At 35.8% G+C, this 16,901-nt stretch overlaps 1 protein-coding gene across 1 annotated transcript in view; it reads right to left on the bottom strand.

Moving 5' to 3' along the window:
• Window positions 1-16,901, bottom strand: part of LOC121381637 (partitioning defective 3 homolog) — a 70,351-nt gene that overhangs the window by 28,493 nt on the left and 24,957 nt on the right. The window contains exons 3-11 of the mRNA XM_041510972.1: window positions 10,800-11,001; window positions 8,768-8,898; window positions 7,482-7,673; window positions 6,607-6,677; window positions 6,126-6,209; window positions 5,594-5,719; window positions 3,355-3,857; window positions 1,922-2,061; window positions 1,351-1,491 (exon numbers count right to left, since the gene is read on the bottom strand). Of these exons, the coding sequence (XP_041366906.1) occupies window positions 1,351-1,491; window positions 1,922-2,061; window positions 3,355-3,857; window positions 5,594-5,719; window positions 6,126-6,209; window positions 6,607-6,677; window positions 7,482-7,673; window positions 8,768-8,898; window positions 10,800-11,001 (1,590 nt within the window). The remainder of the gene's footprint in view (window positions 1-1,350; window positions 1,492-1,921; window positions 2,062-3,354; window positions 3,858-5,593; window positions 5,720-6,125; window positions 6,210-6,606; window positions 6,678-7,481; window positions 7,674-8,767; window positions 8,899-10,799; window positions 11,002-16,901) is intronic.

The following is a 16,901-nucleotide window of genomic DNA, read 5'->3' as shown; positions in this document are numbered from 1 at the left end:
TGTCTTCTGTTAGTAGTAACAACAATGTAATAACATGCACACAAATACATGATGCATCTTAATGCAAAAATGTACATTTCAGGACGTGTACCAGTACGTGTTGAGACATGTATACGAAGAGTTTGACAACTCAATCTCTCCATTCAGTCAGCAGTTCTTTGCAATTAAAAGCATACTAATCCACAAAAATCATTAATAGGGATTTAAGCTGGACAAGAATGATATTGGAAATTTGGAAAATGTTTTTATTCAAATTATAACTTTTGTTTGAGCTTGGTGAACCAAAACAAAAATTTACCGGGTAATAAAATAATGGATCATTAAACATGCTAATTCTTCATTTGTTTATTTTTTACAAATTTATTCAATTTGGTAATTTGGTCTATGACAAATAAAACACTGAGTAAAAGGAGCCAAGTTGCAGTACTACCACCAGTACTAACAGCAGGCCAGCAAGATCTAATCTACCATCAAGAAACAAGCCTGGACTCCACACCATTGACATCACATTCACTAAAAGGAATCTTACACTCAAGACATTGTGTAACAGAGAGATAGATATCTTTTACATTCAAGACACTGTGTAACAGAGAGATAGATATATTTTACATTCAAGACACTGTGTAACAGAGAGATAGATATCTTTTACATTCAAGACTTTGTGTAAGAGAGAAAGATATCTTTTACATTCAAGACACTGTGTAACAGAAAGAGAGATATCTTTTACATTCAAGACACTGTAACAGAGAGAGAGATATTTTTTACATTCAAGACACTGTAACAAAGAGAGATATCTTTTACATTCAAGACACAGTGATCAAGCATTTACAGAATTCACTAACATCCAAAGTCTTTTTTGAAACTGTATTTAATTTTAAATAATATCCTACTTATAAAAAAAATGTAAACAATTCCTAGAAGGAAAACACACAAATAACTATCTCTAAAACATTTATAAAGCAGGGCTTCTAAATTATGGTAGCCCCACTCCCATGGTTAGTGATATTCAATGTTGGGCTAGTAAATAACTGCTATTGCCATGCCCAACAGCTAGTAAAAAACAAGTTGTCAAATGTTGCAGTTAAGTCTATTTTGTAAATAGGAATATCTTGCCCCAACTCCAATCCTCAATGTTAAGTGTTTTTAAGCTCTATCTCCCGCTTTAGTTGACATTTCTGATTATTACTATTATTTAGTAAAATTGTATTAACTTAAAGTAAAGTACGGCTAGTGAATATTTAATCGTGGCTAGTAAAAAATTTTAATCACTGATCCTATGGCTAGTGGATAATATAAAAATTCTACAAGACCTGTATAAAGACAGTGATAAATAAAGATAAATGGATTTACCAGTTCTCTGGGCACTTGAAACATCTCATCCACAGCTTCCTGTCGAGATACTACAAGATTCACTTTATTTCCAGTCGCAATTTTACGTAAAAAGGCAACAGCCTCCGCTTGACTTTTACCAGTCATTTCAACCCCATTCACCTGAAACACATCACCAAAATTAAACAAAAGTCACTGAAACCAAGTCATATAATTAAGCATGTTAAACACCCAGCAGCTGTTACAAATTTTGCTGGTTTGTTTGGACAGCAGAAATGATATTCGTGTGGGGTGGGCATATAGAGGATTCATGAGCATGCTCTCCCAAAGTATTTTAAAGACCTCAAATATGATTTCTTAACATCTGCAGAACAAAATAATTACAATGCTGTAGCTGAATTTTCGGCTGTTTTGAGGTCTTTTTTTCTCTCAAATAATTGGACACAAATAAAAGCTTATGGGTCCTGAGTGAGGGTAGGGGAGTCACATGTTCCCAGCACCCTGCCTAAGTTCCTATAGACCTTATGATGGGATCGTGTTATATACTACTGCACATCAAGCTATGAAAAACACCTATCCCATGTTCACTCACCTCCAACAAGCGGTCACCTGACTTGAGTCGTCCATCACTGACTGCGGCCCCTTCTGGCAGGATGTTTTTAATGTATATGGGACACTGCGGGCTTGTCGGGTTGTCTCGAGACGTCACGCTGAAACCAAGACCCAGCGGCCCTGTGTGGATAGAAAGGAAGAAAGAAATGTTTTATTTAACGATGCACTCAACACATTTTATTTACAGTTATATGGCGTCAAACATATGGTTAAGGACCACACAGATATAGAGAGAGGAAACCCACTGTCATCACTTCATGGGCTATTCTTTTCGATTAGAAGCAAGGAATCTTTTATATGCACCATCCCACAGACAGGGTAGTACATACCATGGCCTTTGATATACCAGTCGTGGTGCACTGGCTGAAATGAGAAATAGTCCAATGGGCCCACCGATGGGGATTGATGGATGGATGGATGGATGGATGGAAGGATGGATGGAAGGATGGACCGATAAATGGACCAATGAACAGACAGACATATGGATGAGTGGGTAGGAAAACTGGTAGGTAGGTGGATAGATGGATGGATGGATGGATCAATGGACAGACCAATGGATGGACCGATGGACAGATGGATGGACGTATAGATGGGTGGGTGGGTAAATGGGTAGGTGGATGGGTGGGTGAAAGAAACAGACAAATTTTACACTAAAACCATTGTATGAACCTAAACCTTGAATTCAGTTTTGATGATTACCACTGAGGTTAGCAATAACTAGTTGTAACTGGCATATACAATTGTCATTAAGGGAGATAACTCTTAATGACTGATGACATGAATCGTTACTCTGCTGTATCTATACATTATAGCTACACATACTGCCACAGAATGGACAGCCTACTTGTAATTAATAATTTTAAAATGTATTCTTCAAAGAAAAATGCTAAAAAGATCCACACAAAATCTATCATTTATTGAAAACCTCTTATTGCTAGTATCACATTGGGCTATCTCTCATTCCAGCCAGTTCTCCACAACTGGTGTAACAAAGGCCGTGGTATGTACTATCCTGTCTGTGGGATATGCATATAAAAGATTCCTTGCTGCTAATTGAAAAGAGTAGCCCATGAAGTGGCGACAGCGGGTTTCCTTTCTCAATATCTGTGTGGTCCTTTACCACATGTCTGACGCCATATAACCATAAATGAAATGTGTTGAGTGCATTGTTAAATAAAACATTTCCTTCGTCTTCTCTGACTATCTCACTGATATTTGTAGAGCAAGAAATTTGTAGTTGATAAAACATTCATCTTAAAATTATTTATTATAAATTCAACTTGTCATTTAATTAAATCATCGTCATCTTCAGAACTTATTTCTGTTATGTAGCAATTTTTCATGGATGTGCTAGACTGGTTCTGTAAATAAAAAGGTTTTGTTTGGGTTCTTTTCAACTCTAAAGTTACTTACCTTTAATAAGATCAATTGAAATCTTTTTCCCAATCTTCCGCGTGTTTGCTAGGTTAATTAAGGCATCTTTTGGCTTAATGGCTGACAGAGTCGTGGATGGATGGCGGGCAGGCACAGCTGGGGGAGTCTTCTTGGTGGGGGAGGTAACCTTGAGAGGTGGTCCTGCCGGAATTGGCATATTGGCACGGGGAGACAGTGGCGATTTTGGCAAACGTCCAATATTTGAGAAACTTGAAATGTTTGTCACATTAATGTTTTTCTTATTATTGTTCACAACATTGGAGTCTTTTTCTGACAAGGGACTTATTTCATTAGGACTCTGGACAGGAGAAACATCAGAGCCAGGTGCCGGCAAGGTCAAAGGTGAAGGCTTAACGGGTGTGTGACCTTTTGGTTTTGGCATGGTCTGCGGAGCCGAGCGGGCCATTGGCTGGGGTTGGTACTTGACAACTCGGAGTTGGATTTCAGTCGTCTTCATGGCATCTCGAAAGATTATTTGGGCACTGAAAAATGAAATGAGAAATGTATTTATCAGATGATGGAACTGATAAACATGAACATACCAGAAATCCAGACTATAAACTCTTGCTTCAAATCAAGAAATACATTTGCATGAAACTGTATGTCTACAACTTAAGAACAAGGAGTGAAGTATTTAGTTTTTCATCAGTTTCTTTGGAAATTTAGTAATTTCTTAAATACCATTAAAGCAAATACATCATGTGCATGAAATATTATATTCTTAAATAAATCTCCTTTGTGATGCAGGGATGAAAGGCAACTGTTGGAACAGCCAAGGTAAACTAACTGCATATCCAGTTCTGCCTCTAGCCTGTGTGCTGAATATTGATTACTAATAACAATTCAGGTGCCACTGGCTACCTTAGCTGTTCCAGCATTTGCTATCATCCCTGTATTTCTTTTCATTCTTAACTAATGAATAGTACGTCCTTTTTTAGTAATCTAGCTTAGTAATACACACTTGCTTGTCAAAGCTGACATTGAAGAGAGAAACGCCGTTGATTTCAGTGATTCTACACCCTAACTTGTTGAAGCTGACATTGAAGAGAGAAACGCCATTAATTTCAGTGATTCTACACACTAACTTGTTGAAGCTGACATTGATGAGAGAAACGCCGTTGATTTCGGTGATTCTACACACTTACTTGTCGAAGCTGACATTGAAGAAAGAAACGCCGTTGATTTCAGTGATTCTACACCCTAACTTGTTGAAGCTGACATTGAAGAGAGAAACGCCGTTGATTTCAGTGATTCTACACCCTAACTTGTTGAAGCTGACATTGAAGAGAGAAACGCTGTTGATTTCAGTGATTCTACACACTAACTTGTTAAAGCTGACATTGAAGAGAGAAACGCCGTTGATTTCGGTGATTCTACACACTTACTTGTCGAAGCTGACATTGAAGAAAGAAACGCCGTTGATTTCGGTGATTCTACACCCTAACTTGTTGAAGCTGACATTGAAGAGAGAAACGCTGTTGATTTCAGTGATTCTACACCCTAACTTGTTGAAGCTGACATTGAAGAAAGAAACGCCGTTGATTTCGGTGATTCTACACCCTAACTTGTTGAAGCTGACATTGAAGAGAGAAACGCTGTTGATTTCAGTGATTCTACACACTAACTTGTTAAAGCTGACATTGAAGAGAGAAACGCCGTTGATTTCGGTGATTCTACACACTTACTTGTCGAAGCTGACATTGAAGAAAGAAACGCCGTTGATTTCGGTGATTCTACACCCTAACTTGTTGAAGCTGACATTGAAGAGAGAAACGCTGTTGATTTCAGTGATTCTACACAATTACTTATTTAAACTTTCATTTTGTGCTTGTATCCAATTCAGGTTCAAATATACTGTCCCAGCCAACATCTCGGGTATCTGGGCTGCCTGTTCAGGACTGTGGTTAATATTAAGTTGTTAGTTGTTAGGGAGAGTGAGGTCAACCTTCACCAGTTAAGGGGAGCTATCACTTTGGTTCCCCATCACTCTGGCTCCCTATCACTCCTCTGAGACTAGTTCAAGGAAAGACATTTTTAGCTCCTCTTAGCATGACATTGAAGAGAGAAACGCCATTGATTTGAGAGATTCTACACTTACTTGTTGAAGCTGACATTGAAGAGAGACACGCCGTTGATTTCAGTGATTCTACACACTTACTTGTCAAAACTGACATTGAAGAGAGAAACGCCATTGATTTCGGTGATTCTACACACTTACTTGTCGAAATTGACATTGAAGAGAGAAACACCGTTGATTTCGGTGATTCTGTCTCGCACTTGCAGTCTACCATCTCGCTGTATCTTGCCACCTTGTTCAATACTTTGAATCATTAGACCAAGTTCCCTGCAACACAACAGTACCAACACTATATGAAAGAACTTATACACAAACTTGCATACTGTATATATATGGGTATCGCTTTCAACAGTTTTAATTTAAAAAAACTCTTTAACAACTAAGGATAGAATTTTTTTTAAACCTGGACACAAAAATGTGTTTCTAACATTTTTATAATTAGAGCATTTTAATATGGCTGGCCTCATAAATGGATATGTTATTTTTATTACAAATAGCCAAGACTGTGAATTAAGATAAGTGTGTTAATATTTGAACGTTTTCAAATCAATTTCACTATAGTTAATGAGTCAGGTATTAGAAACTCAAGATTATAAGTGACAAAAATCTCAATGACATATTTATGTTGAGTGGTGCAACCTGACCTAAAATACAGACTATGCGAGCATCTCACCTTCCATTGTCATCTAGATCTGGAATAACATGTATGCCAAGTGGTCCACCATCATTCTTCAAAATCAGGGCCACTGATGTATCCCTGGATAAATATAACAACAATAACTACTGGTAACAATCTTACAAATACCCTTTTTAATATTTAGAACATTGCTACAAGAAACAGTTTAAGATACATTCATACTTAAAATAATAGCCTTAACATCAATTCCTAGAAAAAAAATTAAAGTGTTCTTTACTTGCTGCTATATCTTTAATTAAGTATTGTAAAACATAACACATTACAGTTTATACAGGCATACAGAATACACAGTTACTAGCATTTTTTCACCATAAGCTATGCCAATAGAATCGTGGTTTACAGATATAAGAACAATTTGTATGAAGATGTACAAGCTTGTAATTAATTTAGAATTATGCATTAATTTAGTAAAGTATATAATGTTTTTGCCAGAAAGTTTACGCAAGTGAGGACACACCGTGGTTTTGAAGGTGACGCAGCTTCTGTGTCCAGGCCATTTCCACCAACCGGAGCTGTTCGCTCATCAAACTGGAAACAGAAACCAGAAAACAGGCTTGCAGGCACATTCTAATATACCAAAATACACACATTTTAATACACCAAAATACCTACAGCCAACATACCAGTTACTCTTGTTAATTAACAGTCAAAGATTATAACATCCAGTCTGTTAACTTCTATTTATTTTGTAAGAGTTATTTCCCTTCAAACATAAATAAAAATTAATTTTAAAAACATATTAATGCATGTGATCCATAATTTAAAAGAGTATATTGGATGAATAATATTGGCAGCTATATAATATATATAAGTTAATTAATTTAAACTTTCATTTTGTGCTTATATCCAATTCAGATTCAAATATATTGTCCCGGCCAACATCTCGGGTATCTAGGCTGCCTGTTCAGGACTGTGGTTAATGTTAAGTTGTTAGTTATTAGGGACAGTGAGGTCAACCTTCACCATTTAAGGGGAGCTATCACTTTGGTTACCCATCATTCTGGCTCCCTATCACTCCCCTGAGACTAGTTCAAGGAAAGAAATTGTTAGCTCCTCTTAGCATGTAAAATTTTAAAAAGAAAGTGTACTACAAAAGGATCAATGCCCAGTGGCTTTCCATAATCTAAGTAAGGGAAGCAATTAATCAATCCCCTCAATTGTTTTCACAGCGATATCTGGGAAGTTCTTGCAGTGACCTTATACCTCCCCTAATGAATATTAAAAACAAACTCTGCGAGGGAGCCTGTATGAGGATGTGAACCCAGCACCTACCAGCCTCAATTCTGAAGGCTTAACCACCACACCACCAAGGCCAGTTACAGTTGCTCTCACCTTCTTATCGAACTGAGCCTGCTGCTTTTCCTGAGCTTCCAGCCACCGAAACATCTCTGGACGGTTGCTAAGAGACTGGCGAACACTATCTCGACTGAAATTGCTGACAGGACTTGGTTTCTTCGTAAGCATTCTGAGAGCTCGATATTCTTCCTCTTCCGAGTCTGTATCAGACCTGGGTGTGTCACTCTCCTGAAGAAACACAAATATTCAGAATAAAATGTCAATTTCTAATGGCGTATAATAATCAAAGTTTGACAAATGTTTGAGAAAGTCACTAACCCTCATAGAAGTTTTCGCTAGTGCCCAAAGAACTGACCAAATTAAGCGGATAATGTTCACTAGCCCAAACCAAAATTTACTAGCCTGGACTGTGGGCAGGGCTAGCTCTGGGTCAGCAGATTATTTCACCAAATTACCTACTAAACTCAATTATTTTCTAGCAAAATATCAGTTATTTCACCAAATTACCTACTAAACTCAATTATTTTCTAGCAAAATATCAGTTATTTCACCAAATTACCTACTAAACTCAATTATTTTCTAGCAAAATATCAGTTATTTCACCAAATTACCTTCTAAACTCAATTATTTTCTTGCAAAATATCAGTTATTTCACCAAATTACCTACTAAACTCAATTATTTTCTAGCAAAATATCAGTTATTTCACAAAATTACCTACTAAACTCAATTATTTTCTAGCAAAATATCAGTTATTTCATAAAATTATTTTGCCAAATTAAAATAAAATTTGCCAATTGTTTTTGAAATTCACAACTGGCGAATTTGGCGAGTGCCAGAGGTAGCCCTGGTGGATTTGTTGAACACTATCTAAGTTAACGACCCTCACTGGATTTTGCCCCTAATGTTAAATGACACTGATGTCATAGAATACGATTGGTACCAGTCAAATTGTTTGTGGGTGCTCACGCACCTGAACATGCCAATGGTTTTGTAGGTATATATTTTTCCTGTTGCATATAAAATGCATAATAAAGCTACCAAAACACTAGAATGGCCAAAACTTGATTTGTCACAGTTGCAAGAAGTTGTAAGTATGTTACAAATAAAATCTTTAAAAAAAAAAAATTGTAGATAGAGTGCTGGGAAAAAACCCAATAATAGGTTAATCGCATCGCATATTGGCTTATCCTGTTCAAGACGCCTGACATATTCTGTTCAGCAAGCCTCACAGAGTTTCCCATTCTAATTTTCACAGGAAAAACCTTAGACATGAAGCTATTTTTAATTAAGAGTTGGCTTCATTCTGACTCGGTATTCTCACCCTGGCATCTTCCTTGGTTCTTCTGACTCGATATGGAGGCTTCGGTTTACTGATGTCTCCATTTTCTTTGATGTCTTCTCCAAGAGTGTTCAGAGCAGGTTCACTTCCACGCCGAACTTTCAGATTGGAACCTGTTTAAAAAACATGACAATCATTATGCTTTAGCACACCTAGCAAATACAATAAAACTATGTTCCCACCCAATTCATTGCAAAATTAGACAATTGCTAATACAATATTCCTTAAATTGACCACATAAATAAACTCTATATATCTGAAAATTGGCAGAACCAAAATTTGTTGTAGTGTGAGCCCTGACAAACACTGTTATCAAGTTCAACATGTCTGCTAATTTTAAATATCTTAATTATTTACTTCTTACACTACGAGAATAAGAATGATTTAAAAAAAAAAAAAAAAATTATCAAGACTAAATATACTGGCTAGATGTACCTTTTTGATAAAAAACAAAAAATCCCAAAATATCTTTAATAAGATTTCAAAAATAGATAATAAGTAAATCCTCAACATAATATTTAATTTTTAACAATGTGTTACAAAGACAATGCCAGCAGTACAGAACACATTATTTTCCCCATTTCATTATTTCAAAGAAATACTACGTTCTAAACCACATCTACCCATAATATTAATCCAGTCTGTCATGAGAGAGTTAAAATCACTGGACCATGACCAGTTGGCCATGTGAGTCACCAGTCCATGAATTCAAGGGTCTATCAAACTGTATAATAGGGGGCATTGTCATGGCGATTGCATTATCTTAAAATGACCAGGGAATAACAGTTCTGACCAGACAGAGACAAAGCTACATGTAAATGAACCGAGAGAAATCAATATTAACATTGGACATCTGTGGTTTCTTATTACGTAACCTAAACTAAATTTACAGAGATGAAATAAACATGAACTGCATGAGACATTATTATCTAGATGACAGTCGGTTACGTTTAACAGAATTAAAAACCAGGTCGGTGAACTATGACTGTGTATTTACCGCATCAACTTGGATGGGTGACCCTCCAAAGAATACAAAATGCCACAGACATTAACTAGATGCTCCACAATAGATATATCAAGAAAAGTAACCCTGTCAATTAAGAAAGTAGTCATGGCAAAACATACGCCATGGGAAAAAATATTTTCGAGGTAAATTTTCCATTTAATATAAGAGATGAGTTTAATTTGTCAGTATTATAACAAATAAATAATTAAGAAATAACATAGAAAATGAAACGTCCATGGCAAAATAAATGCTGTTTAAAACTGAAAACATCGATTAATTGTCAGGATTAGAAAGGAAACAAAATATTAGTTTTAAACACCCTAGCACATCTTTTTTAAGATATATTATATTGCAGGGTTCGAAGTAAGCACTTGCCCGTTTGTCCTGACAAGTAAAAATCTGCTCGGACAAACAAAATGTTATTTTGTTTGTCCAGTGGACAAGTAAAATATTGAATGCAGTTTCATTTTGATCAATGAAAAACATCGTCCTTGTACTCGAATAAAACAAACCATTTATTTAGACAAGTGAAAATATTGGTGGACAAGTAAAATATTGAATGCAGTTTCATTTTGAGCAATGAAAAACATCGTCCTTGTACTCGAATAAAACAAACCATTTATTTAGACAAGTGAAAATATTGGTGGACAAGTAGATTTAGAAAATATAACAGGTGATGAGGAACAAAAGTGGTGTATTTTAACAATCTACATAATGAGCTCAAAAACTTGCTTCAGTCACAGGCTATGCCTACTGAATTATATCATTAGCATCATTGTATGATCACCATTCTTATCATAACCAGTTTTATGGGTTATTTACCACATACTAACGCATTAACCTCTGACACAAACACACATAGAATATTGCTGAACTGTTTTGCCAAGAAAGAAGCTCTAACTATTTCTGGATATAAAAGTATTAAGTATGCAACTAAAATATATCATCATCATCATCATCATCATCATCACCATCATCAGTACAGTGTACACAATAAAAGTAACTTACCAACTAACAACTCCCTAGCTGTAACCACAATGTCATTTTTCCCGTTTTGAAGAGATGACGTCACAGACTGCATGGATTCCGAGGTTACCTCCCCTCCTTGGAAAATGTCAGGGCTTGCAGTCCCCGTGGAAGAGGCAGATGCTCCGTCACCGCCATTATGGTGGATTCCTGGTCGGCCCTGCTCCTCAAAGTCAGCTATCAGCTACAAAACAAACATTTAAAATTATTTTAAAACCCCATCAATATTAAAGCCATCAAAATAAACAGTATCTGGTAATCACCCATGTAACTACTTACCAAATGTAACTCACTGGATAATCTACAGGTTATGACAAGTATCAGTTTTCAATTTTATTATATACCAGTAACCTCCTAACAACTCAAATGTCTGTTCTGGACTTCTGTTCAATGCTAGCTCTGGGTCGGCAGAACATTTTGCCAAATTATCCATTAAACTTCCAAATTTTTATAAATACCCAGTTATTTTGTAACAAAATATCAATTAATGCATGAAATTCTTTCGCCAAATTAAAATAAAATTCGCTAACTGTTTTTAAAATTAGTGAATTTGGCGAGTGCCCGAGCTAGCCCTGGTATATGTAACATCTCAATTAGTTTAAACTGGGAAGATTGGGGAATGGAGATTGTGTAAGTAGTTAATGGGAATTAATGAATGTCATATTTTATCTAAAGACAGAACAAGACACACCACAGCCTTTGATTGAGCAGAAATGGGATACATGTTTCATGGAACAAACTTAGTCTTACTTTGAAAGAATTCTGACAATTACTATCAGTCATATCAATATCTTCCTTTCTTTCAATGCTACGGTAATTTGGAACAGTACTGCATACAAATGTACAGGTATTACATTTTATCCTCCAATTACTATACACATTGGCAAAATATGATGACTAGACAAAACTTTTATATTTTTGGCCAATGACCAAACACATAGATCATGTGATTTAAGCCTAACTTGATTATTACTTTAAACTAGATTTTCAATTGCATACAAGTACTTTTTATACAAATAGCTTTCTGCCATGAAAAAACTAACAAAACTTACAAATCTATTTGTGAATTGAGTTTAAACATTTTGATATGACGAAATGTAGCTTGCACCCAACATATTGATGTCATGTTTCTTGTCTGATGACATGTCATACTGCCAAAGGACTTGCTACAGTACTGATATACAATATACATAGAAGAACTGGAACTCATTATTCCTGTTGACTTGCAGGATAAATAAAATAACTGGTTACTGGTACTGCCTTAACATATCAGCTTTATCCTGCTGAGTTCGAATGGCAAATGTATTATCATTCTAACCTTTGCTGGCACAAGCTGATATCTTGAAATAGTATCCAATTATTCTCTATTTATATACAAGTGTATGGCCAATGACCTGCCTTTTTTCTCAAGTTGTTTGACCCTAACTTGTTTCGACTAGTATACACCAGTGATGATAATGTGTTTGTTAGCCACATCTGTTTCCTCGAACTTTGCCAGAAGTAATTAAGCATTGTTCTACTTCATCACTGTCTTGTGCTACATATTGATCGTTTTACCAAGGACATGCTGGCTAATTAGTGTAGACATTAATCACAGGCATGTCACTCCATTAACACTGATGGACTGCTGGCTCTCATGTGAGAAACTAAATATCTCGACAAAACAAGCACGCTGCATCGTTAAGACAATATATAATTAATAATATTCTATTTTGTAAATTATAATCACGAGTCTCTTTTTTTTCATTCCATCTCATCATTCATAACTGGTCATACATCAGTACATGTTGTCAGGTCTTGACCATAACTGTTTTCAGTGGTAGCCCACCAGGCTTCCAGGTTATGAAATCTGGTAGCCCTCAGTAAAATTGGTAGCCCATAATTTTAATAAACTTTTAAAAAAGGACAGAAAAAAGCAAACTCATTTTTATTTAAATGTTGTTTGGGTTCTGTTTTAGGTGTTTAAGCATCTTGTTGATTGCAGAGTAACTGGAGGTGCAGAAACAATCTAGTAGCCTGGTGGACTACCAGGTTTAGACATCTGGTAGCCTGAGTGAGAAATTGGTAGCCAAAACACACCAGGTTACTGCTAAGGTCAAGCCCTGGTTGTATATACAGTATGTAACTATTACTTAAAATTAAAAACAAAACAAAACCCATATAGGGCCAACTTTACAAAGCCTGTTGATGTCTTACACATGTGTAACTACATAAATTTACAAATTTAATTAAACAACTTTGTTTAAAAAAAACAGGCTTTATAAATTTAGCCTATACAGTTTAATTGTGGATGAAAACTGAATATAGAAAATGCATAATTTCAAAGAACTATATTTATAAACAAAAGTGATTAATGAAAATTAGTTTACACAGTACACCTACAAAGACTGGATATTTTATTTTATTTCATAGCCATGTCTAAATATGAATATTAATGTAACAAATTGTGATCAATGTAATGTACCATGTATTCAACCACAATAACCATCACATCAACCCTCCAAAATTTGCAGCTATGGTATTTGCCATCAGTTTTCCCCATCTTAAGTTAAGCCCTAGAATTAAAGTGATTGCTCTACCACTGACCTAAATCCCACTTTAGAACAGCATTCAGCAACACAACCAAAATCAGAAATAGTATCAATTACTAACATAATGGTGGGAGGTGGATAAATGTTCAATACCAGACAGCACAACACATACCACATTTTTTGATATTCCAGTCATAGCACACTAGAAAAAAGGATACCACCACACTGAATGCACTGAGGTGGCTAGATCTTGCAGACCACCACACATTGGTCAAACACTGTACCACTAAACCACATGTGTCCCACTCACATGACTAGCGAACAAATGTCAAAAGTTAAAAATACTTTTTTTCTGTCACATCACAGCATTTCTGAAATAACAACTGCAACCTGCGTAACCATGCAGTCGTTACAGGACGGCTGTTGCAGATAACTACAAAATTAGGTTATCAAAACCAGAATACTAACAAGACTGCAGCTTACAAATTAGGCAAATATGCACGGCCATTAAAATAAACCCAGTCAAATGTTAATCACCCACCTGCTGTATATGTAAGAGTATATCATAATGTAGCTGTTAAATATGGGTCAAATTGTACTAAATTTGGCTTTTAAACATGGGTCAAATTGTACTAAATAACTGACTAGTAGAACACTATTATTCCAGAGAATATAAATAAGTAATTTACTGACCAGTATGATACTAATAGTCCATAGAATACACATAACATGATGTGGAGTTGTTAAACATGGGTCAAATTGTACTAAATTACTGACCAGTATGACACTAGTATCCGATAGAATACGCATAACATAATGTGGAGTTGTTAAACATGGGTCAAATTGTACTAAATTACTGACCAGTATGACACTAGTATCCGATAGAATACGCATAACATAATGTGGAGTTGTTAAACATGGGTCAAATTGTACTAAATTACTGACCAGTATGACACTAGTATCCCATAGAATACGCATAACATAATGTGGAGTTGTTAAACATGGGTCAAATTGTACTAAATTACTGACCAGTATGACACTAGTATCCCATAGAATACACATAACATGATGTGGAGTTGTTAAACATGGGTCAAATTGTACTAAATTACTGACCAGTATGACACTAGTATCCAATAGAATACGCATAACATGATGTGGAGTTGTTAAACATGGGTCAAATTGTACTAAATTACTGACCAGTATGACACTAGTATCCCATAGAATACGCATAACATAATGTGGAGTTGTTAAACATGGGTCAAATTGTACTAAATTACTGACCAGTATGACACTAGTATCCCATAGAATACTCATAACATAATGTGGAGTTGTTAAACATGGGTCAAATTGTACTAAATTACTGACCAGTATGACACTAGTATCCCATAGAATACGCATAACATAATGTGGAGTTGTTAAACATGGGTCAAATTGTACTAAATTACTGACCAGTATGACATTAGTATCCCATAGAATACGCATAACATAATGTGGAGTTGTTAAACATGGGTCAAACTGTACTAAATTACTGACCAGTATGACACTAGTATCCCATAGAATACGCATAACATAATGTGGAGTTGTTAAACATGGGTCAAATTGTACTAAATTACTGACCAGTATGACACTAGTATCCCTTAGAATACGCATAACATAATGTGGAGTTGTTAAACATGGGTCAAATTGACCTAAATTACTGACCAGTATGACACTAGTATCCCTTAGAATACGCATAACATAATGTGGAGTTGTTAAACATGGGTCAAATTGTACTAAATTACTGACCAGTATGACACTAGTATCCCTTAGAATACGCATAACATGATGTGGAGTTGTTAAACATGGGTCAAATTGTACTAAATTACTGACCAGTATGACACTAGTATCCCATAGAATACGCATAACATGATGTGGAGTTGTTAAACATGGGTCAAATTGTACTAAATTACTGACCAGTATGACACTAGTATCCCTTAGAATATGCATAACATGATGTGGAGTTGTTAAACATGGGTCAAATTGTACTAAATTACTGACCAGTATGACACTAGTATCCCTTAGAATATGCATAACATGATGTGGAGTTGTTAAACATGGGTCAAATTGTACTAAATTACTGACCAGTATGACACTAATAAGCAATATTTTAGAAAGTATGCATAAGTATTGTACCAATTTTTCTACACTGATATGAAAGTTAAACTAACTACTCCACTGGAGCACATCGATTTATTAAACATCAGCTATTGGACGCCACACATTTTGGTCATTGTGACACTAGACTTCAAGAAAACATGGTACATTGTTCAATAGTAGCAAGGAATCTTTTTCCACAGACAGGATAGCACATATCATGGCCTTTGATATACCAGTCGTGGGATTGGGGTAAAAAACAACAACAATCAGAGTATAGGTCTACTATGGGGTTTTGATCCTACGCCACTGGTATGAGTGACAAGGAATTCAAAGGCTAACCCAGCCAAGATGGATTCTTTTATTTTCAAGTTCAGGTACTTTACATCATGCGAATAAGAATAGTTCAGCCTGAACTTGTACAGATTGTACTGACATCTACTAGCCAGTGATTAATAAATCAATCTGCTCCAGTAGAATGGAATGAATGAATGAATGTTTACCGACAACTCAGCACAAAGAATACATCAGCTGCTGGATGTCAAAGAAAAGTAAGTACATGAAGTGATTATTAAATCAATCTAAAAATTCAGTTGCTTAAATGCAATCATCACCATTCGTCAAACTTAACATTATATGTTGTCATAAAATAAAACCAACTTTATTTTTTTACAGTAACATTAAATTAAATTATTTTAAATACACATGTATAAAACAATTTGTGTTCTATACAAAATTGAAGGACTATTTAATATTATGGTGCTTGTTTTACATACATGCATACACAGATAGAAGAAGAAGGAAGAAGTAAATAGTTTATTTAATGACGCACTCAACACATTTTATTTACGGTTATATGGCGTTGGACATATGGTTAAGGACCACACAGATATTGAGAGAGGAAACCCGCCGTCACCACTTCATGGGCTACTCTTTTCAATTAGCAGCAAGGTATCTTTTATATGCACCATCCCATAGACAGGATAGCAAATACCATGGCCTTTGATGTACCAGTCGTGGTGCACTGGCTGGAGCGAGAAATAGCCCAATGGGCCCACTGACGGGGATCTCGAACCGACTGCCAATCAAGTGAGCGCTTTACCACTGGGCTACGTCTCGCCCCCGCATACACAGATAGAGACAGAGAGACAGGGAGGAAGAAAAGAGAGACAGACAGACAGACAGATAGATGGACAGACAGACAGACAAATGGATAGATGGACGGTGGGCAGGCAGGCAGAATGTACTCTGCTACATGTATATGGATCATCAATACAAATTTGTTTTCATATTTTAAAAAAATTACAAAAGAAATATTACCATCTCACGTACTGATATATACAAACCACTTAATGAATTCACTAAGGAGTGTCCACTTAAATCATTATAATCCCAAAGAAAGCTGTTTGTATGGACACGG

The sequence above is a fragment of the Gigantopelta aegis genome, chromosome 9, assembly GCF_016097555.1.
Source record: "Gigantopelta aegis isolate Gae_Host chromosome 9, Gae_host_genome, whole genome shotgun sequence".
NCBI classification, from domain to species: Eukaryota; Metazoa; Mollusca; class Gastropoda; order Neomphalida; family Peltospiridae; genus Gigantopelta; species Gigantopelta aegis.
This window is presented reverse-complemented; position numbering and strand designations above follow the sequence as displayed.